Source organism: Leptidea sinapis, chromosome 20, assembly GCF_905404315.1.
Source record: "Leptidea sinapis chromosome 20, ilLepSina1.1, whole genome shotgun sequence".
NCBI lineage: Eukaryota > Metazoa > Arthropoda > Insecta > Lepidoptera > Pieridae > Leptidea > Leptidea sinapis.
Window position 1 is genome coordinate 11888313 of NC_066284.1, and position 22621 is coordinate 11910933.

Genomic DNA, 22621 nt, shown 5'->3' on the forward strand with positions numbered 1-22621 from the left:
GTGATTTTCATTATTATAACACTAGAAATAAGGGATTGCTTGTAACTTGTTCTAGTAGGCTTCATAAGATACATAATAACGTTAAGGGTAAATGTATACACTTTTATAATAAAGTCCCAGCCACTGTTCAGGCGTTATCTATAAATAAATTTAAATGTTTTATAAAAAAAATGGCTCTGTCGTAAATCCTATTACTCCACAGCTGAATATCTAAGTGATCGGACAGACTGGGACTATATTATAATTATTTTATAGCGATAGAAATGACTGTACAATATTGTATATTTTTATTGAAAAGAGCGCAAAAAAAGAATGCTGGGAGAGTTTCTTGCGCCGCTTCTTCTCTCTCAGAGCGCCATTTGTTTCCGAAGCGGTAGTAGTATCTAGTATATTAGAAATTACATCAAAAATAATTCTAAAGGAATGAATTTAGAGAAAATTAATGCCTTTTATGCCTTCATCAACGCGGAAATGCTTAAGGCGGAGATGGTATCAGCTGCAATTGCGCTGACGCCTCTGCTCCAGCGCGTCTGGCGAGACGAAAAAGTACCATATTATTAGAGGTAAGGTAAGGGTTTAAAGGCCTTCTTATCACCGTTCCAAAAAAGGGAGTCCTCAGCCATTGGAACAACTACAGACGCATTACTTTACTATCATTACCCTCCAAGGTAGGTCCAACTAGAGAGGCATTACTTTACTATTAACACCCTCCAGAGTGCTATATACCTAATGTTATCATGGCCTATTCATGAGTCTTAGAGCTAGAGAGCAAGCAGGTTTCCACCGCAATCGATAGTGTACGGACCGCATAAATCGTCTACGAATCATACTGGATCAGACATCAGAAAGGAAAGAAATGTGCCTTACATTGGATTTCGAAAAAGCCTGAGATACATTGAGATTGACCGATGTCTGTTCTCGGCTACGAGAAATTGGCGTCCCCGAAAAAATAATTTATATCACCAAAGCCCTAGAAGCACGACAAGATAGGCAAGAACCATGCTTGCGGACGATAATATAGCGGTAAATGCGGGTCTATGACAAGGTTGCCTTCTTTCTATTTTACTTGCCGCTCTTGACGGAGTTTTGAAAAAGTAACGCACAACAAAAGCCGCGTTAATAGAATGGGTCATAACAAATACTCTAGGGGATTTGGTTTATGCCGATGATATATGGCTCGTAAGCTACGCAAGCGCTGATTTGTAGTCCAAATTGAGCGACCTATGTGAGGAAGCAGCGAAGGTCGAATTCAAGATTAATATTCAGAAGACTCAAAAAATGAGGTGCGGGGCAACGAGCTCAGGCCCATTTGTCATTGGCACAGTGGTAGTAGAACGAACTCACTCAGAGACACTGTGCCAAAAGACGAGTAACCTTTGTACGGCTTCGACCCGTTTGGCAATCATGAAATCTGACACGGAGAGTTAAGCTCAAGATATTCGGGCCCAATATGGAGACCGTATTGCTGTATGGGTGTGAGACGTGGAAGGTCACAAAGTCCATCTCTCATCAACTTCCGGTTTCTGTTGACGGATGCCTTCACAATATCCTCAGTATTCACTAGCCCGATAAAATTTCAAACGATCATCTTTGGCAACGCTGTCATGAAGTCCCAATCGAGGAACAGATTAATCGCCGCAAAAGGCCACACACTCCGAAAGCATTGAAAACGCAAACGCGGCCGTCCAAAGCAAACCTAGCGGCGGACTGTCATTGAGGAAGTTGTAGCTGTACCTACAATCAATAATATCAATTAATACAAATGTCTAATATCTAACTTTCTGTATGCCGAAAGATTCGTTCTGAAAAGAACATTTTATTTTATATAACGTAATATTAGCTCTGATAACCATTTCATAATGCTGTACATCAACTCATAGAATCATACAGATCACCAGTAGTCACCTCATCGAAGTACAGCATCGTCACGTTCTCTCGACGACCGCAGATATACTCACGTGATCAGTCATATGCTCCGCGTTACACAACCGCACTGCAAGGCCGAGCGTACTCGACTGCCGCGTCGGGACTGGGGGGGGGGGTCGATCGCTATTCATGCAATTTTAATCAATGAGCGACAGAGTAGGTGCTTAATGCTCATTGACATCGTATGATCGAGGTTCGACGCGAGTTTACACAAACCGCGTTCGCTGGCCGGCTTACTGCGATAGCATTCGTTTTAGAGCGAGATACAACACATAATATTATTCTCAATTCTTATTGAATGAAACGTTTTACTATTGGTTAAAATGTAAGCTTTAGTATTGGTGTGTATTTTCTGAACTTGTAAATATTTTTTAAGTAAAAATTGTAATTGGGTTACTAGTTTTAAGGATTTTGTATATATATCATGTAACTTTCAAATAAATGATATCTTCCACATATTCCTCACAGTCCAGCAGTTGTTTTATTTAATCGCCAAACGCTCAGTCTCTAAAGTGGTGACCCCGAACAAGAACACCGACGGAAGGAACCCGAACAAGAACACCGACGGAAGTAACCCGAACAAGAACACCGACGGAAGGAACCCGAACAAGAACGCCGACGGAAGGAAGCCAGAACAGAAGAACACCGAATCTCTGCCCGGCTACACATCGAAGAACAGCTTCACCAGCTCGCCGAAACGACGAATTCCTGTTCGACGCATTTCACTGTCGATGCGCATACCACCATTTTGGCGGGAAAATCCGCGATTGTGGTATCACAGCTTTGAAGCCGCCACCGATGATCTCAAGAGGATTCAAGCCCAGCTGACACAGATGGTGCTCGTCCAATTAGAAAAGGCTGACATCGAACAAATCTCCGACATCCTATTTAACATACCGAGAGACAAACAATATTCAGCAGTCAAGGAACGTCTCATATCGGTGTATGAAGAATCTGACAGCCGCAAGTTCCAGAAGCTACTCGCCGAGATGGAGCTCGGAGATCAGAAGCCTTCACAGCTACTGCGACGCATGCGTAACCTTCCAAGGGACAAGGTTACCGGCTCCACCCTCCGCATGATGTGGAGTAAGCTGCTGCCACGTCCGCTCCGTGCTCGCCGTCAGCGAGTCATTCAGCGCGAAGTCCACGCTGGAGGAACTAGCGTTGCTTGCTGACACGATGATGGAGCAAATCCAGGAGGTAGCCGCCGTCTCCAGCCAGCCACCAGCCGTCTCCAGCCAGCCACCAGCATCAGGTCCAGAATCATCGACGTCAAATCAGGTAGATCACACACAATTCCTTATTAACGAGATACGAAAACTATCACAAGAAGTCGCCGAACTCAAGTCAAGGCCATCTCAACACTAACATCGCCACCGATTTCGCTCGTCATCTCGCAATAGAACTTCGTCACAATACCGTTCCCGCACACTCAATAGCTCACCAACACTTTACTGCTATAACCATTGCCGATTTGCTAGTGAAGCACGACGTTGTACTACGCCCTGCAGCTTCAAGAAAGAGCCATCGGGAAACTAGAACGGACGTTAGCTGCGGCGGAATCCGGCGTCCTTCACACTTCATACCGCCTTTTTGTCACGGACAAGAAAACAAAGATGTCATTCTTAGTAGATACCGGTGCTAATAATATATCCGTCCTACCAAGAAAACTAGGCCTGAAAGCAACGCTTCTACCATTTAAATTGTACGCTGCAAACAACACAACAATATCGACTTATGGTGAGAAAACATTAGATCTCAACCTCCGTCGACCATACAAGTGGAAGTTTATTGTAGCTGACGTCATGAAACCAATATTAGGTGCCGATTTTCTCAACCACCATCAACTTATCGTAGACTTAAAAAATCGAAGATTAATTGATGCCGTCACAAATCTTAAAATCAACGCGCCAATAATGTCAACGAATAATAATCAACAACCCACAATACGAAGTATCGATATACAGGCCCCGTACCACGCGATACTCGCCTAATTCCCCGCTACCACGAGATTAACATCGATGCAATTATCGCCAAAAATTAACGTGGAACATTATATTGAAACACAAGGACCACCATTACATTGCCGTGCTCGTCCCATTCCACCTCTTCGTTATGAAATAGTGAAGAAAGCATTTGAAAACATGATGCAACAAGGACTCTGCAGACCGAGTAAAAGTCCATGGTCTTCACCACTCCATATAGTACCTAAGAAGAATGGCGATATACGGGTATGCGGTGATTATAGACGATTGAACAGCATAACCAAACCCGATCGTTATCCAGTGCCGAGAGTCAAGGACTTCACCCATCATCTGTCTGGCAAAACAATATTCTCCACGATCGACCTCAACCGCGCTTACCAACAATTGAAGGACCAGGGAGCAGGACATAGAGAAGACAGCTATCATCACACCAATGGGTTTATTCGAATTTCCTCGCATGTGTCCTGGTCTAAAGAATGCGGGACAAACATTTCAGCGATTTATTCACGAAGTGCTCCGTGGGTTAGACTACGTTTTCCCATTCATCGACAATTTGCTCATAGCCTCAGCAAACGAGACTGAGCATCGCGATCACCTAAGAACAGTTCTTAGAAGATTGGAAGAAAGCGGTATCACTATCAACCCCGCGAAGTGTAATTTAGGCCAAACGGAAGTCAAATTTCTTGGATACATCGTATCAAAAAACGGAATACAGCCACCAGAAGAGAAGATTAAAGCCATTACCGAATATTCAAAACCAAAAAACTATAGAAGGTTTAAGACGATTTCTAGGCATGTTAAATTTCTATCGTGACCACATACCGAATGCTGCATCAATACAAGCTCCGCTAAGCGCTTACCTACACCATGTCAAGAAACGTGATAAAACAATAATTGAATGAACCGACGAAGCATCACAATCATTCGAAGAGTGCAAGAATAGTATATCCAAAGCTACCTTTCTCGCTCACCCATCACATGATGCCTATCGCAATATTCTGCGATGCGTCTGACAATGCAGTAGGTGCCGTCCTACAACAATACATCGAAAATAATTGGCAACCACTCGGTTACTTCTCAAAGAAATTCTCAGAGGCGGAGAAGAAATACTCAGCGTATGACAGAGAACTCTCAGCCGTCAATAAGTCAGTGAAACATTTCCGTAAGATGTTTGAAGGACGTGAATTAATTATATTCACAGACCACAAACCCCTCACATTCGCTATGAATAAAACACATACTGCAAACGAAACGCCACGCCGAACGCGCCAATTATTATTCATCAGTGAATTCACAACCGATATTCGACACATCAGTAAAAAAACAATATTATAGCCGACGCATTAAGTCGACAAGCGATCAAGGTCGACAATTCGAAAGCTCTCTGTTTACAAACCTCATGAAAACTATGGGAGTTAAACGGATACGAAGTACTAGCTTATAGCTAGTACTTCGTACCCAAAGAGTAACGGAAAGGTAGAACGCTTTCATCGTTGCTTGAAGACAGCCCTTCGTTCAAGGTTAACGAACACCTGTGCATGGATCAATGAACTACCAACCGTATTATTAGGCCTGCGCGCAGTTCTACGATCGGACACAGGCGTTAGCGCCGCCGAACTAACATACGGCTATAACCTTCGTCTGCCAAGTGATTTCTTCGACATAAACACACAAACATCATCTACCTCATTGGATCATACCTACGTTGATAAATTACATACCCATATCGCAGCTAATAAACCATACTCACCTACTTCACATCGTAATAACAAACACATATTTGTTCATCAAGACTTACATACATGCAGTCATGTGTTTATTAGATTAGATTCAGTAAAACCACCATCACAAACACCATATGCAGGACCGTACTGTGTTATCAAACGAAGCGGTAAAGTTTATACCATTCAGTTACCAGATCGACAAACAAACATATCGATCGACCGTTTAAAACCTGCATATTTATTAAATGAAACTGAAGAAAACAATACATTATATTCATTACCTTTACCTGTACAAGTTACCAAAAACCTTGCCGATACCATACCTGACAAACATACCACCAATACCCAAAATACCAAGTTACCAGACCCTACGAACAACTTGACGTCCCAGCCTATCAAAATGTCAAGGACAGGCCGACACATCAAGTTGCCGGTGCGTTTCACTTGAAGGGGACTCCTGTAGCTGTACCTACAATCAATAATATCAATTAATACAAATGTCTAATATCTAACTTGTAACGTAATACCTTCGTAGCATTATAGATCGTAGAAATAGTAATCGTGCATAATAACTGTAATAAGCGTATGCCGAAAGATTCGTTCTGAAAAGAACATTTTATTTTATATAACGTAATATTAGCTCTGATAAGAACCATTTCATAATGCTGTACTACTACTACTACTGCTACTCATAGAATCATACAGATCACCAGTAGTCACCTCATCGAAGTACAGCATCGTGACGTTCTCTCGACGACCGCAGATATACTCACGTGATCAGTCATATGCTCCGCATTACACAACCGTACAGCAGGGCCGAGCGTACTCGACTGACGCGTCGGGACTCGGGGGGTCGATCGCTATTCATGCAATTTTAATCAATGAGCGACAGAGTAGGTGCTGAATGCTCATTGACATCGTATGATCGAGGTTCGACGCGAGTTTACACAAACCGCGTTCGCTGGCTGGCTTACTGCGATAGCATTCGTTTTAGAGCGAGATACAACACATAATATTATTCTCAATTCTTATGAATGAAACGTTTTACTATTGGTTAAAATGTAAGCTTTAGTATTGGTGTGTATTTTCTGAACTTGTAAATATTTTTTAAGTAACAATTGTAATTGGGTAACTAGTTTTAAGGATTTTGTATATATATCATGTAACTTTCAAATAAATGATATCTTCCACATATTCCTCACAGTCAAGCAGTTGTTTTATTTAATCGCCAAACGCTCAATCTCTAAAAAGTGAAAAACATCGGAAAGAGCAGGAGTGAAATACAGAGAGATGCTCATGACCGATCCCACTGTGGATGCCTTCTGCCTTAGCTAGGGATTACAGGAACTTAGATGATGTATAGTCAATTGCCTGGCCCAAGCGGGACAAATTGAATAAAAAGAAATTGAGTCATACTCATATGGAACAGGTAGTAACTATTAACTACTTACTAGTATACAAAGGTACTCTGTGTAATATGTGTCACTTGTTTTTGTGTGGAGTGCCGTAGGGTCTGTATAGCAACATTACACCAAAAAATTAATTAAAAACAATAGAAAAAACAAAATATGCTAAATAACAAAAAATAAGCAACAAAAAAAAATCACGAATCAAGTCGTATTATTTAAATGGTTTCAATTTTAGTTGCAAACGAACACACTAATCCGCCGAGCAAACAATGGAACCGGTTCAGTGTTCTACTTTACAAGCCATCCAGGCTGTTGTTTAAAAAATATATATTTTCTGATGTCACACTTGTTTTGGCTCCTCGCGTTCCATGAGAGAGCTCTTTCAACTGAGCTAACGTTTTATTACGTTATTCAAAAGAATTTTTAAAAAACGTTTGTGTGGTAAAGGTTACTATAACATAAATGACTTTCTTAATGATACCACAGATTGGGAATGGAGTGACCGCCCTCAGGCTATTAAATAATAAGTTTAATTGTACAATATTATTTTGTAAACATATTTATTCGATGAAAACAAAAAAAAAAGCCCGCTGAGTTTGTTGCGCCCATTCTTCTCAAGTCTGAGGCATTCATTTTGGAATGGGCTTTTAGTTTTTTGATTTTCAATAAGTGATGTCACATCCTATTTTGAATAAAAATATTTGAATTTGAATTTAACTGTTCGAGTGACGTATCGTGATAAAGTCTTGTTTGCTTTGTTAAACACAGGTTGTGGCTTCATCTACAGGATCTACTTTTCTTTTGATAGCCTGCTCAACCCCAATATTTGCATATTAGGAAATTGACTTGAGATGTCGCTCTTTTAAATCTAAATAATTTGTTATGTTTTCAAAGTGATAACCCTCACTTCTGGGATTAATACACATAAAATCAATAACTACAATAATTTTCATTACCAAATCAAAGTCAGATCAGGTGTGAAAATAAATATTCATTTTATATAATCAACCATCTCGCTAATTTTTAAAAATCGATCGGTTAGATCTGAAATACGATTCTCCGATTAATCGATTTCAGATCGCCATCGCCCAACCAAATATTGACAAATGGCAATTGACATTTGACATTCATCACATCTATAATCTTTAATTTTTGTTTAGTGTTTACGAATTACGTTTATTTTATTATAATTTACATGTTTTTAGTACAAAAATATCACATGATTTAATATTGTATATCTAGGGAAATTGATGCAGCCATTTGATGTAAATCTAGTTTCATAAGTTTCTCCAAAAATGAACAGACAAATTAAAACTGTAAAACTTATTGAGGCAGTGAAAGCTCGGGAGTGTTTATGGAAAAAAAACTACGTTAAAAACTACGAGAATTTAATTTATATACAACAATGTTGGGATGAGGTAGCTGAAATAGTAGGTGAATCCAGTAAGTTGCAAATTATTTTTATATTGGAGTAAAATAAGGTCGCAACCATAAATATAGCATCCCCCTTATGTGGCATTGGCATTCTTGTCTCTACAGTCTTCATTAAACATGATGCACATAAAAGTAGATCTACGAAGTAATTGATAGAAAAATATGGATAGAAGTGATGAGAATGGTCAATTTAGACTGATCTATTGATCAAGTACAGAATAGAGCAGGCCAAGAGTACAAGGATTAAAATAGCTTGTGTTGATGCAACTGGCAAAAGCCAGGAAAGTATACAAGATTAAGTGAATAATAAATGGAGGGCAAAAACTACTCAACCAATCAGAATAAAACACTTTTACCATATGTTGCAGCATGTTTTGGGGAAGATTTTAATATAAGATATTATGTTGGTTTTTGCTTATCCGCACCCTATATTTTTTATAATTCTGTCAAGCAACTGGATCAGCGGGAGGGGGTGCTTATTTATATGGCAAAAAAAACATTGGCAGGGTCAGCTAGAATATAATATTTGGATGTTACATTCCATGGAAAAATAACTTTCCCATGAATACTCTGTAATTATGAAATTCCACACAATGGAATGTGCTTTCTGCATTTGGAACCTGCTTGAAAAAGTTATTAATTTATACATTTTTATTTTTCTTTTAAAGTTAAAAATATAAATAATTAAAAATGCCTGTAAGATTAATCACCTATAAAAATCATATAGGAAATTTTAGAACATAATAAATGTTATTAGCCTAGTTTTATTTATATACAGGTGTAACTTGTCGTAATAAATGGAAGCATCTGAGAGCAAACTGTGGAAAGCTAATAAAAAGAAATCAAAACACTACGAAGAAAAAAAAGGATACATATCGCTGCTGTAATTTTGATAGGCTCAGTTTTATACATGATCAATTTTATAAAGTTAAAACAGAACCTGGTGAACCATCTAAGAGACGTTCATGGTGTAAAATTGCTGATACTGACAAATTAATTGAGTTGGTTGAGGCGCATGAGATTCTATGGAACAGACAGAGTGAGGACTTTAATTGTAAAATTAGCCGAGATGCGGCTTGGAAAGTGATTTCTGATGAACTTGATGCTTCAGGTGGGTGTACTATCATAATTGTTCATGAATATTTAGATATAGACAATAGGAGAAAGGAGTGTAGAATCACGTAAGTGATAATGTCTAAGCATACTAACTCGTAAGTGTAATTTTTAATAATAATCCTTGTTGTTTTCTATATTCCTATTCTGTTCCTAATTGCTTTTTTATGACCATAAAGGACGAGACGAGCAGTATGTTCAGCTGATGGTTATTGATACACCTTGCCCATTAAAATGCAGTACTGCTCAGCTACTTGAAAAACCCAAAAATTCAGAGTTCAGCTATAGCTGCGCTCGTCACCTTGAGACATAAGATGTTAAGTCTCATTTGCCCAGTAATTTCGCTAGATACGGCGCCCTTCAGACCCAAACACAATATTGATATTACTGCTTCACGGCAGAAAAAGACGCCGTTTTCGTATGGATAATCTAGCCGGCATCCTCTGCAAAGGAGCCTTCCACTACTAATTGTTTCCTATATCATTATTTATAAAATATATAAATAAAAGAAACGTTAAAACAAAATCACACTAAAGAAAAGAAAGTAAAATTGAGTTGGATGTCTTTACATTGGGCATCTGTGTAAAAAGTTGTCTTCAATCATCTTATTACTCACTATAGACAGGTTAAGTATATCTTTATTGTTAACAAATATATTGCAGTTACAATTACATATGAATTATATAGGAATTCTGAGCATTTGCAGTGACTGGTGTTCTATTCTTTTTGTGGCTTCTGTATACTGTATTCTGGGCACCACAACTTGCCAATGTCACGTTTCAGTAGACCACCAAGCTCAGAGTGTGTCATTTGATTAGATGTTAACTAATTTACAAGTGATTATGGTAATGATCGGTGCCCAGATTCAAAACAGATTTATTTTCTTATTATACCTGAAACAATTAATATACATGCTGTTAGATGCATGCTTAGAACAAGAGCAGTGTGAAAAAGTTTCTTGTGACAAGCCACTTCATACTTCTTTGAATTTATTATATTTAGTTACAATTGGTTCCATGGGTTTGATCATTATGCCTTTATTTCTTAATTCTTATTATAAAAAATAAACTTTTTTGAGGGGTGTGAAATAACTTTCAAATTATTTTCATATAAATTTTGCACAGCTTTGTATTCTGAAATCTATAATAATTATCTAAATCTTTCTTTCTTAAATTTATCTATATTTTAGTATAGTATATATTATGTGTGTCTATATTTTTGACACTTTTCTTACCCTTTTAATGTACTGCCTTTCTCTTTTATTGTATTACAAATGGTTGCCTGGAAGAGATCACTATATAGTGATAAGGCCGCCATTTGCACCATATCATGTAATTATGTATGTTAGTAGTTAAGTTATATTTTGTTAATGTGGTGTCAAAAAGTGTAATAAATAAAAATAATATACAGATTTAGAAATTGCGGTAACTGGAGAGTCACAGTGATTTTCTAGTTACTTCTCACTAAAGCTGAGCTTTTCCAAAGTGGTTGTAGATTGTAACTTGTTCTTTGAACTTATTGATAGTTTATTTATATATTATTTGACAAATTTGAATTTGAAATGATTTTCATTTCAGTACATGATGTCCGTGTAGCGTGGAAGAGCATTCGAGACCAAGTGAGAAGAAAAATACGGCAAGGGGACACTAGCGGTACATATGTAAAAAGATTGAATTTCCTGTTCAAAGACAATCCTGGTTTGAATAAAATGAATCTTTATTGTCCTGAAGACTTTAAATTAGAAAAACAAAAGCCTCTAATTCATATAGTGAAACTTATTGAGTTAGTTCAGCAAAATAAAATAATTTGGAAAAAAAATGCAAAAGATGATCGACACTACAAGGAAAAGCTTGTGGAGTCATGGAAGCACATTGCCAATGAAATGGGAAACAGATGTAAGTGTCCTTCACAATACAGAAGAAACCATAGAGTTACAATACACTAGCTTATAGACAAAGTGTGCGAGAGATCTCTCTCTACGCTCTTACATGGTTCACCAGGTTCTGTTTTAACTTTATAAAATGTTGATTATGTTGATCTCAACATCTTTAATACAGCAAGATCGGAAAGCAAATCTTTTGTTACTGTATCATGTTGATATTATTTTTAATATTAACTAAGAACTGGCTAACCAACAGCTAACACAGTGAGTGTGTTAGCTGTTGGTTAGCCAGATTGTTTAATATCTAAGATTTGCTTTCCTTTTCTTGCTGTATCTCCATTAGAGATATTCTTCTTCAAAATATTTAAATGTTGTATGACAGTAACTTACTGTCATACAACACATAGTAACCTAATAATTTAAAAATGTTTTATGAATAAATATTTTTTTGATTTTCAAAACAGCATTGCTTTCGTAAGTAAATGCGCCATTCATTTACAATTTACAGGATCCGTTTTTATGGAAAAAGAAGAGGACAAACGAGCGTACCGGTCTCCTGATGTTAAGTGATCACCGCCGCCCAAATTCTTTTGCAACACCAGAAGAATCATAGGAGGGTTGCCGGCCCTATAGAAAAGTGTTCGCGCTTTTTGGATGTAGCCATGTCCTATCATCCTAGAAGCACTGCTCAAGGAAGCTTATTCAACAGATTGATTGTATATGGAAGTAAGGTCTTTGAAAACCGTGCTGTGGATGGCCGCCACACATCCACGTGGGGATTATATCCTTACTTGTGGCGTATCGTGCGGTGAAAAATACGGTAGAAGACACACAATGAAGCTACGTCTCTTCGCAACGCCAAAATATCTAGCCGTTCATAAAGCACTGGGTCCTCGACAATTCTGGCATCTCTGCATGCCATGCAAATAGTTAACCTAGACCAGAGATGATAGTAATACTACATATGTGGCCGGACCTGTGCTTGGTAGAGCGCTAGAATGTGGGCCGGCTTGAAGTATTGCCATTGACCTAAATTAATATTTCATTGAAAGTGGCAGGAGGGCTTAACTTAGAATTTGACACCTTTATATACTGGTAATAACGGTCATATTCGAAACCAACATCAATACTCAAGCTTTAATTAGCATAAAATTTCTTTCAGATAATGATCTACAAAACAGGTGGAGATATCTGAAAGACAAAGCAAAAAAGGAGGCGAAAAAGATGGCTTCCAAATGGTGTTACCTGCCTAAGATGCAATTTTATTTAGAAGAACAAGATCATGATGATGATGACGATGATCATACAGGACCCGTGGAATATGCTGTACCAATATGTTTTTAAGCATATAGACTTATCTTTGTGGGTTTAAGGTCTTTTGAAAGGACTGTTCTCATAGTTATACATATGATCATGTACACTGATAATGTCTTGATTAATTTATTTGTTGTCGTTAGGCAGGCTAAGCTGCTCTTAGGTGGACACAATTGCAGGCGGGCAAAGTGTTGTATAAAATTAACCAGGAGTCATTTACAAACCCTCACTACAAACTTAAAGGTCACTTGGAATAAATTATCCTCAGTGAATCCGAATTATGTAGATTTTGCCAAGAGGCCTAGATCCTAAACACATCAAATGATGCCTCAAAGTCCTCAACCTACCTCACTTGTGTCCACTGAGGATACTGCACTTCTTAAAGATCATAGGCTTGGAGGATGTTATTTAGATACAATTAGAACTCCGATTATGCACGGAATAATTTCTCTAAACATTGCCCAAGTATGTCATCATAATGAGCATACCCATCGCTAGGGTGTATGTCCGTGCACATGTAGGGGGCAGAATAGATGTTCATTTCCCGAATAGTAATAATAATTAGTTGTCATTACACTCTGGCCTGTTATCGACCTTTTAGAGGTGCTGGCACATCTTTTTGTTCCTGTATGTCTTGTATAGTGGTACGTGTAATCCAGCATTTTTTTAAATTATGACGAGACAATGGTCAGTCATGGGTCTATGAGCAGATGTGTTCTGAGATTAATGGCGATCAATAAATTCCTCTAATATTCTCTACCTTTAATCGTAGCTGTCCAGTATATTATGCTGTAGATTCAGCCTGCTAATTGTCTGTGGAATCGTCAATTGCAATTCCAAATGTTGTGATTTTTATTGATTGTAAATTACGCTAAGTTGTCTCTTTAATCAATTCGACACGTGTTTCGCGTCTAAACGAGACATCTTCAGGAGATGTTGACTCGCAGAATTTTGGTACAAGACTCAAAATTGATTAAAGACAAAATTTAGGGGATAACACTCAATAAAATTTACAACAATTGAACATAATAAATACAGTCAGATATAATTAATACATAAATATAATAAAATAACGCTTTATTCAATAAATTACACAATAGTTTATTAAGATGCTTCATCAGTTTCAGTAATTTAAAAAGCATTTGAAATCTGTTTTTGGATGTAGTTTTCACGTCTCAGTATTATATTAAAAAACTTCTCGGCCTTCTGGCCAAGATAAGCGTGTAGTAGCTAATTCCAACTGTATTTGGAGAGTCGATGTAATAGTTTAGTTCGTGCAATTTTGTGCCACTTTACACTGTAACCTGAGCATTCGTGGGAGTCCTACATGAAAGGAAGTATTTAATGAAGACACAACTTCTGGAAAACAAAACCATGGAGGGTACATAACGCTGAGGATGATGTAAAAATTTGTGGCAATTACCATATTTCTGTAATATATTGTACAAGTAGTTATTAAACTTACATAGTATAAAAGTCTAACCCCTTTATTCATAATGGTCTGCTAACTTAAAACAGCCGCTAAGGAGTGTTTTTTCTCATTCTGATTTAGGTCAATAGAAGAAGACAGAGTGAGAATTAGCAATGCTTTAAGTTAGCAGACATGAATAAAGGGGTAAGTTACTTCCCACTGTCGTCTGTATATTACTCTTACCTACTCTTACGCTAAACTTACTCCTTAACCATTCAACAGATTTTGATGCGGTTTATGCCATCGGTTAGATATTTTTTTAGAAAAACTTTGCATTCCGACAAACATTAAACATGTGAAGATCAATCAAAGAGAACATTCAGTAAAATGAATTTATACCAACAGATGTCTCTGTCTTCGCAGGCGACATCCTACAATACATAAGTCGTCTTCTTTTTCTATCTCCGTTAGATATGTTCTTCTCTCTCGCTCACTTTTTTTTATGTGGCTGACAACTTAAGAATTGCTTTTAAAAAAATCATATAATGGGTTGTAATATATTTCCAATTTTAGGTTATTTATACGCCTAGATAGAGCCGCTGTTAGGCAGGTTAATTACTTTAGTATGACAGCTGCGTCTTACACTCACGATTTGATACGCACATTGTTTTAGTGTGCGTGCGTTGCTGATAATAGAGGTTAACAGTTCGTCGTTAATTTTTTCGAAATGTTCACAGCTGTCACCGTCTATCTATAATAGTATAAATTATCTATGTTTCCAATATACATATATTAGTAAGTTGTCTAATTCCTCTTGTAAGAGTCTTTGGGTGTAAAGCTCTGGTTCATGTATGTTTAGTAATTGTAGTTCACAACCCAAAAATTACTCTTTTAAAACCCATGTTAGTATACAATAAGTAGCTATATCTAGAGTGAAAAAAAAAACAATTCACAACTTAGATAACAATTAAAATATTAAGCTGTATAAGAGATAAATGAAAATATTAATAATATACCTAAGAGAGTTATTTTAATATATAAATAAATGTATATAATATAATGATTATTATTAATCTGGTGTTTACTGTGTTTGACCAAATTGTGATGTAACTTCTTTTGAATTGGTCAATGATATTTGAGTTTGTAAACCAATAATGTAGGCTTACTTTATATTCATCCCATGTTTACTAGGGTCTACCAATAGTAATTTAGCTTGTTTTGAATTTGTCTGTGAATTTTGTGTTTTTGAACACCATTAATGTCATAATTATTTTATATTCACGTCATGTTTACTGGGGGTAGACCAATAATGATTAAAAATTTTCTAATTAAGTTAAATTTGTAACTAAAATTTATGAACGGCGTGGTACTCGAACCAACGACCTCTCGGGTCCCGTCCGAGCGCTCTTGACCATATGTGATATAATTTGGTCTAAGGAAATAATTGGTCAATGTTTATTTAGAAAACTAAAACCTGTATTAAAAGTGTATGTTATATACAACCTTGTGTTTGTTGTTGACAAACAACAACTCTACTTGTGTGAGAATATGGAATCTAAAACACATGACTCCATTTATTTTACTGGATGTTTTCTGTGTTCAATCAATAATAATTGTAAATCAAATGCTAGTAATTCAAAAAAGTAGTAATTCTTAATACAATTTGAGTGTGAAAACAATATTATGTTTTCCATTTATTTATATGGTGTTTTCTGTGGTCACCGAAACTGGAGGGTTCTTTTAAACAATTTTTATGCATGTCGACCTATTATAGTTGTAAATCTAAACTTTATTTCCAATCGGTGAAAGTATTATTAGCAGGTAACTATGCAAGTAATTATTGAACGTTTAATTTTCCTGGTTTTTACTATGATTATAATAGTTATTTATGCAACTGTTGTGTAATAAGGGGTATTAAAACACGAATGTGGATTTATGTGATAATAGTATCACATGAGTGTTTTAATACCTAATTATCAACAGTTGCAAACAAGACTTTATCTACACCCAGAATATGAATCCTCTAAAAGATTCTGAAACAGTTAGCTAACTGCTAACATTAAAACACCAGTCCTAGTAGTAACCTAATATCATCCATTACTGATTATATACAAATAAACTAAGTATTAATGAAACAATTATTTATTTTAGTAGTAATTACATTTTGTATAGTTCGATAATTAAAATTCACTCTTTTTGTAAACAAAACAATAAAAATATCGAAGAATAATGGCGGGGATTCGAATAACCTACTTTTTTTTACGGCGCGCGACGTTCTGGTAGTGTGGAACGCGCGTAAACTAAAATGTTCTTTTTTTGAAATTCATACAGATACCTCGCATCGAACAATAAGAATGTGGCTGCTGTTGAAACTCTGCGCATGAAGGGATCGATAAAAAAAAACATAGGAGTGTTATGAAATTCAGTATAACATTACAACACTCGTTTGGATGATGTAATGGTTATTAGAATATTGGGTGTTTTAATGTTGGCAATAAGCTAACTGTTTCAGAATCTTTAATAGAGGCTTTAAAGCATGGGTGTAAATAAATTATTTAAATCAACTTTTTATTAAGATTGTTTTTCTATTTTAGGTAAATAAATAGTTTCAAACACAAGAGTACCTAGTTTTATTAAGCTCAGAATAAAACAAGTTTCGTTTGTGCAAATAAAGTTTGCCTGTATCTGTGTGTGTTTTCTTCAGTAGGTATACCAATCACGTATGATGGTTTTTTTTATATAAGAGAGGGCAAACGGGCAAGAGGCTCACGGTATGGGGAGAGGTGAGGCAACCGCCCATGGATATACGCAACATCAGGTGCCAAGAGTTGCGTTGCCGGCCTTTAGGTGGGAGTATGCTCTTTTCTTGGTCCCTAAGTCGTATCAGTTCGGCAAAACTGCAGCCGGTGATTTGATTCCACAAAGTGGCTGGGCGAGGCAAGAAATTTCTTGGAAAACGCGCGGTTGTGGAAGTGGCTAGATGTCTACGTGATGCGGGTGGTACTTTGCACGTAATGTCCGGTGGTGGATTTCGGCCGCTGGAATCAACCCGAACAGCTCCTCTGAGTATTTCACGTGATAAATGCGGTAGAAGATGCAGAGAGAACCCACATTGCAACGCCAAAGAATCAAGCTGATCAGAGATGATTCGAGCAATGTTAAAATATATTGATAATCCGATACTTGTTATCCGAGAAACAGACTATCTTGAGTGCTATGCTAGTGTAGTTTTTCTGCTTGAAAAGCGTGGAGGTAAACGAACTTTAATTAATTTTTGAGATAGTTAGGTATTCGATTAACATGGCCACACATGCATGTGCAGGTCTATGCAGTAGGTATGTAGGTCTAACAGGTATCTGCATATCTGTTCTAAGTGTGGTTTTTGTCATTAAAATGTAAATTCAACATTTTAGACAATCAAAACCTTGCCGTAATAAAAAATTGTTAGAGCTGCTCCCGAGATACTTCGAAATAATAATTGTATTCCTATATAGTAGAATTGCTCGATTGAAAGATATTGTTACTTAAATGGTTAACTAATGGGATAAATAAACATGTAGTCAAAATAATTTTCTCTAGAATCGAGCCGGTAACTGTAGTAAAGACATCTTTTTTATTTGTGGCATGCTTTGGACGAGTTTTTTAAGAGTTCTTGGGGAATACGCTTCCATTCGGCCGTAATAGCAATTTCAAGCTCTCTGATGTTCTGTGGGGCTGGGTGTACAGCTATAACTGTACGATCTTCAGAAGTTATGCCGGCCCAAAACATGATAGAACCCCCACCATACGGTGTAATATCTTCAAAACATATTCATCTGCATAACGCTCTCCTGGTCTGACGACATTCTGGCTTCATCAGAAAATAAAACCCTCCTCCATTCTTCATATGTACACGTCGCACAGTTTTTATTAATTTTTAAATTTTTAACCTTGCAATTGCACACTGACCACGTAGTAATTTAGTAGGTACATCTAGCTGGTCTTCGACTTTGTATATCGACTTTCTTTAAGTCTCCTCCTGACAGTACATACTCACATCTTTTATATCTCAAGATTGTTTTGATGTTATGTCGCTCTGGGCTCGGTACGTACTTCGTTTTCTTACTGATCCCGGTTTTATTTTCAAAAACCGGTTTCTTGAAACCGTCCGTCTTGAAAGTCCAGGTCCGTATTGAAAAGACCGACACCCAACTGTTCGGACATAACAGTGCGTACCCACAGTACCTATTCTTCAAGAAGGATCACGATAGATATTACCAGCGATAATTGTCTTGTCTGCCATACCATAGCTTAAAATTTTTATCGAAAAACAAATTCAAAATATTTTACCACAACATACCTAAATTCATTAAAATTACAAAAAACCCTTTTTATTTTTTTAAATAGGTAGATATCTGAACACAAACTCGCACTCGAATTGGATCGAAATTAATAATAAAAAATAACTTTGAACTTTTCAAACTTGGAACAATATAATTTACTTGTCAGTAGAATTTAATATCTACTTAGGTACCTAGACAATTGCTTGTAATTAACTGAATGCTTATAAAAGCTTTGTTTAAACTTTTTTTTTATGGAATAGGAGGACAAACGAGCGTACGGGTCACCTGTTGTTAAGTGATCACCGCCGCCCATACTCTCTTGCAACACCAGAGGAATCACAGGAGCGTTGCCGGCCTTTAAGGAAGGTGTACGCGCTTTTTTTGAAGGTACCCATGTCGTATCGTCCCGGAAACACCGCACAAGGAAGTTCATTCCACAGCTTTGTAGTACGTGGAAGAAAGCTCCTTGTAAACCGCACTGTAGAGGACCGCCACACATCCAGATGGTGAGGATGATATCCTAACTTGTGGCGTGTCGTGCGAAGGTGGAATTCGGCGGCAGGAATTAGGTAAAACAGCTCTTCGGAACACTCCCCGTGATAAATGCGGTAGAAGACACACAATGAAGCGACGTCTCTACGCAACGCCAAGTGATCCAGCCGTTCACAGAGTACTGGGTCCCCGACAATTCGCGCTGCTCTGCGTTGCACGCGGTCAAATGGATCGAGCTGATACTGGGGTGCGCCAGACCAGAGATGACAGCAATACTCCATGTGTGGCCGGACCTGCGCTTTGTACAGCGCTAGAATGTGGGCCGGCTTGAAGTATTGCCGTGCTCTATTAATGACGCCCAGTTTCTTTGAAGCCAATTTGGCTTTGCCCTCCAGATGGCCACGGAATTGGCAAACGCTCGAGATTTCGAGACCCAGTATTCCGATACTAGGCGGGGCTTTACGGGAAATGTTATCGAAGAGCGGTGATACGACAAATGGGGTTTTTTTAGTGGTAAACGCGCAAACTTGAGTCTTCTGGGGGTTAAATTGGACAAGGTTCAATTTACCCCATTCCGCGACCTTCTCAAGAGAGGACTCGATAGAAGACACAAGTTTCTCCCGGCACTGGTCGACGATTTCCCGAGAGAGACGTGCATGGCCCGTGTATACGGCATCACCAGTGCTGTCATCTGCATAGCAATGAATGTTGGAGGTGTCCAACATATCATTGATATGCAGAAGAAACAGCTTAGGAGATAGCACACAGCCTTGGGGCACTCCAACATTCACGGGCTTTAGGTTCGAGCAATGTCCGTCGACAACGACCTGTATGCTGCGCCCAGTGAGGAAGCTGGAGGTCCACTTGCACAAGCTCTCGGGAAGCCCAAATGATGGAAGTTTAGAGAGGAGCGCCTTATGCCATACACGATCAAAGGCCTTCGCTATATCCAGGCTAACTGCCAGGCCTTCCCCCTTGCTTTCAATAGCCACAGCCCATCTATGTGTTAGGTATACCAGAAGATCACCTGCCGACCGAACATGGCGAAACCCGTATTGTCGGTCGTTGATCAACTGGTGACCCTCTAGGTATACCAAGAGCTGACGGCTAATTATGCTCTCCATGATTTTGGAGAGCAGGGAGGTAATAGCAATAGGCCTGTAGTTTGCCGGATCCGAACTGTCTCCTTTTTTTTGGATCGGATGGACAAGGGCTGACTGCCATGAGTCAGGGACTACGCCTTTGGAATAAGAGAAATGCCATCCGGCCCGCTCGACTTCCTGACGTCCAACGAAAACAGAGCTCGCCTAACAGTTTTCTGTCTGAACTGTACTTCAGGCATAGAGCTCTGACACCGCGGGATGGTCGGCGGTGTTTTTCTGTTGTCGTCAAGAGTCGAGTTGGAGGCGAAAAGAGCGCACAGGAGATCGGCTTTCTACAACGACCAGAACTTGCGTGTTCCGGTCGGGTAACTGGAAAGCTGCTCGCCGATTTTGACGACGTGTTTTGACTTTGCACAGGCGATTTGCCGCTTAAAGAATCTGGAAGCACGGTTGTATTTCCTCTTTAGAACTATGCAGTTCGGATCCTTTGTGCCCAGCGCCGCAACCCAAGTTCGATACGCCTGTTTTTTGCAGTCAGATGCTGCTTTAACTGACGCATCGAACCAGGGCTGTGATCTACCACCGATCGGTACTACAGAGCTTGGTATAAAAATATCCATGCCCTGTAGTATCACATCGGCTACTGCAACGGCGCAGGCACTAGGATCATCCGAAGGGAAACAAACCCTGCTTCAAGGGTAGGATGCAAAAAAGGAACGCATCCTATCCCAATCTGCTGACTTGTAGTGCCAAACGCGGCGGGTCGCTGGTGGTCTGCGACGTGGGCGTCGTATAGGCACTACACTCCTGACCAGGCAATGGTCGGACGTTCCGAGAGGGGCGTCGACAATGACCTGGTAACCATCGGGATGTGTAGTCAGCAGAAGATCTAATAAGGACGGCATGTGGCTATCCACATCCGGGAGCCGCGTTGGCGACTCAACCAATTGGGACAGATCGTACGCCAATGCAAAATTATGCACAGATCGCCCTGCGTAGTCTGTGGTACGTGATCCAAGCCATTCGGCATTGTGCCCGTTGAAATCACCCAAGACTACGATTTCAGCGGAGGGGATCTGTGCAAGCACGTCGTCAATTGCCGCTTGAACGCAGCCCATGAGATGATCGGTTTCTGCGTTACCACTATGGGACCTGTAGACACACGCATAGATGCGGACGCGGTCCTCTAAATCTACGCGGAGCCAGAGAGTGGACAGGTCCCTACAGGTCCTCAAAATTGCCGAGACGGCGACAGCAGATATCCTCCCTAACGTACACACATACCCCGTCATGAGGCAAAAAATTGTGTTCAATTTTGTACCCGGGGTACGTTAAATATGACGTATCGCTAGGTCGAGATATCTGCGTCTCCGTAAGGAAACACAAGGCCGGCTTCGCCGTCTCAAGGTGGTGGTGGACGGCGTTTAAGTTGGAGTGAATTCCCCTGAAATTGCAAAAGTCCACGTTGAGTGTGGAGCGGGGTGCCGTGGTGTTACGGCCTCGTTTGTCCTTGGTCATGCGCGGTACTGTGCCCTCCCCAGAATACGAAGGGCAGCCCGAGCTAGAGTGCTCGGGGAGGGATTCTCCGACTCTGGTAGAGCCGGTACCCTCCTGGGGTACTATCTCTTTAGGGACCGCTTTCATAATCTTTGTTGGGGATGGGGGGGGAATGGCCTCCGGTCCTCGACACTAACCTATGCGAAACATAGCGGCACTAGGCCGCTACTTCACGCCGGTATTCTGTGCGAGTGTGGTAATTAACCCGGACGAGTCTGGCCCGATTGTGCTGACAAAAGACGGCTGCGTGACTCTCCCACTTCTAAATTTTCTTGTTTAAACTTTCAATAGTTTTACAGAAAAGTTTTGGATGCCTGTTTTTTTTTGTAAATGAGTTTATTTTATAATGAAAAGTATGTCTGGATTAATTTAAAAAAATACTTACCTCAATAATTGAGTGTGAATACCTATCCTTTTAGGCTTGTTGAAAAATGAAGTAAGAATCCAATTAGAAAATCGCTATCAACACAAACGCGGCATTATGAAAACAAATAGAAGCAACATTGTCTGAAAACGTAATAAATCTCTTTTTATTGCAACATCAATGAATCCAAACGAATGAGTCTTGGATTATTTTACATTGTTGGTGGTTTCAAGTAGCGTTTAATATATTTTGTTATGAAATTGAATGAAATGATAAACTTCGCAAGGAGATAGTTAGGTTTACAGTATGATTTGCATTTTAAAATTATTACAATTATTGGTTAAAGAGCTATCAATTATGAACTAAATATTTTTGTAGAGAAGTTATGTGAAAGAGTCAGCACGGTTTTTTTTATTATGAAAATAAAGAGACGAGACGAGCAGGACGTACAGCTGATGGTAATTGATACGCCCTGCCCATTACAATGTAGTATCGCTTGAAAATCCCCAAAAATTCGGAGCGGCACTACAGCTGCACTCGGTGAGACATAAGATGTTAAGTCTCATTTGCCCAGTAATTTCACTA

General features: G+C 38.9%; 2 protein-coding genes across 3 annotated transcripts in view; one reads left to right on the plus strand and one right to left on the minus strand.

Annotated features, from left to right (window-relative positions):
- The window catches only part of LOC126970084 (uncharacterized), a 107774-nt gene that overhangs the window by 55917 nt on the left and 29236 nt on the right, over window positions 1–22621 (minus strand). The window lies entirely within an intron of this gene.
- Window positions 8197–16818, plus strand: LOC126970095 (uncharacterized). The gene is made up of 4 exons (XM_050815822.1): window positions 8197–8487; window positions 9257–9589; window positions 11169–11486; window positions 12636–16818. The coding sequence occupies exons 1-4, from the start codon at window positions 8340–8342 to the stop codon at window positions 12815–12817; spliced, it is 981 nt and encodes a 326-aa protein (XP_050671779.1). The 5' UTR covers window positions 8197–8339; the 3' UTR covers window positions 12818–16818.

Coding starts and splice junctions, on each gene's coding strand:
- LOC126970095 (XM_050815822.1), top strand. CDS start 8,340: ATGAACAGACAAATTAAAACTGTAAAACTTATTGAGGCAGTGAAAGCT. Junction 8,488..9,256: donor TGAAATAGTAGGTGAATCCA/GTAAGTTGCAAA, acceptor ATTTATATACAG/GTGTAACTTGTCGTAATAAA. Junction 9,590..11,168: donor TGATGAACTTGATGCTTCAG/GTGGGTGTACTA, acceptor TTTTCATTTCAG/TACATGATGTCCGTGTAGCG.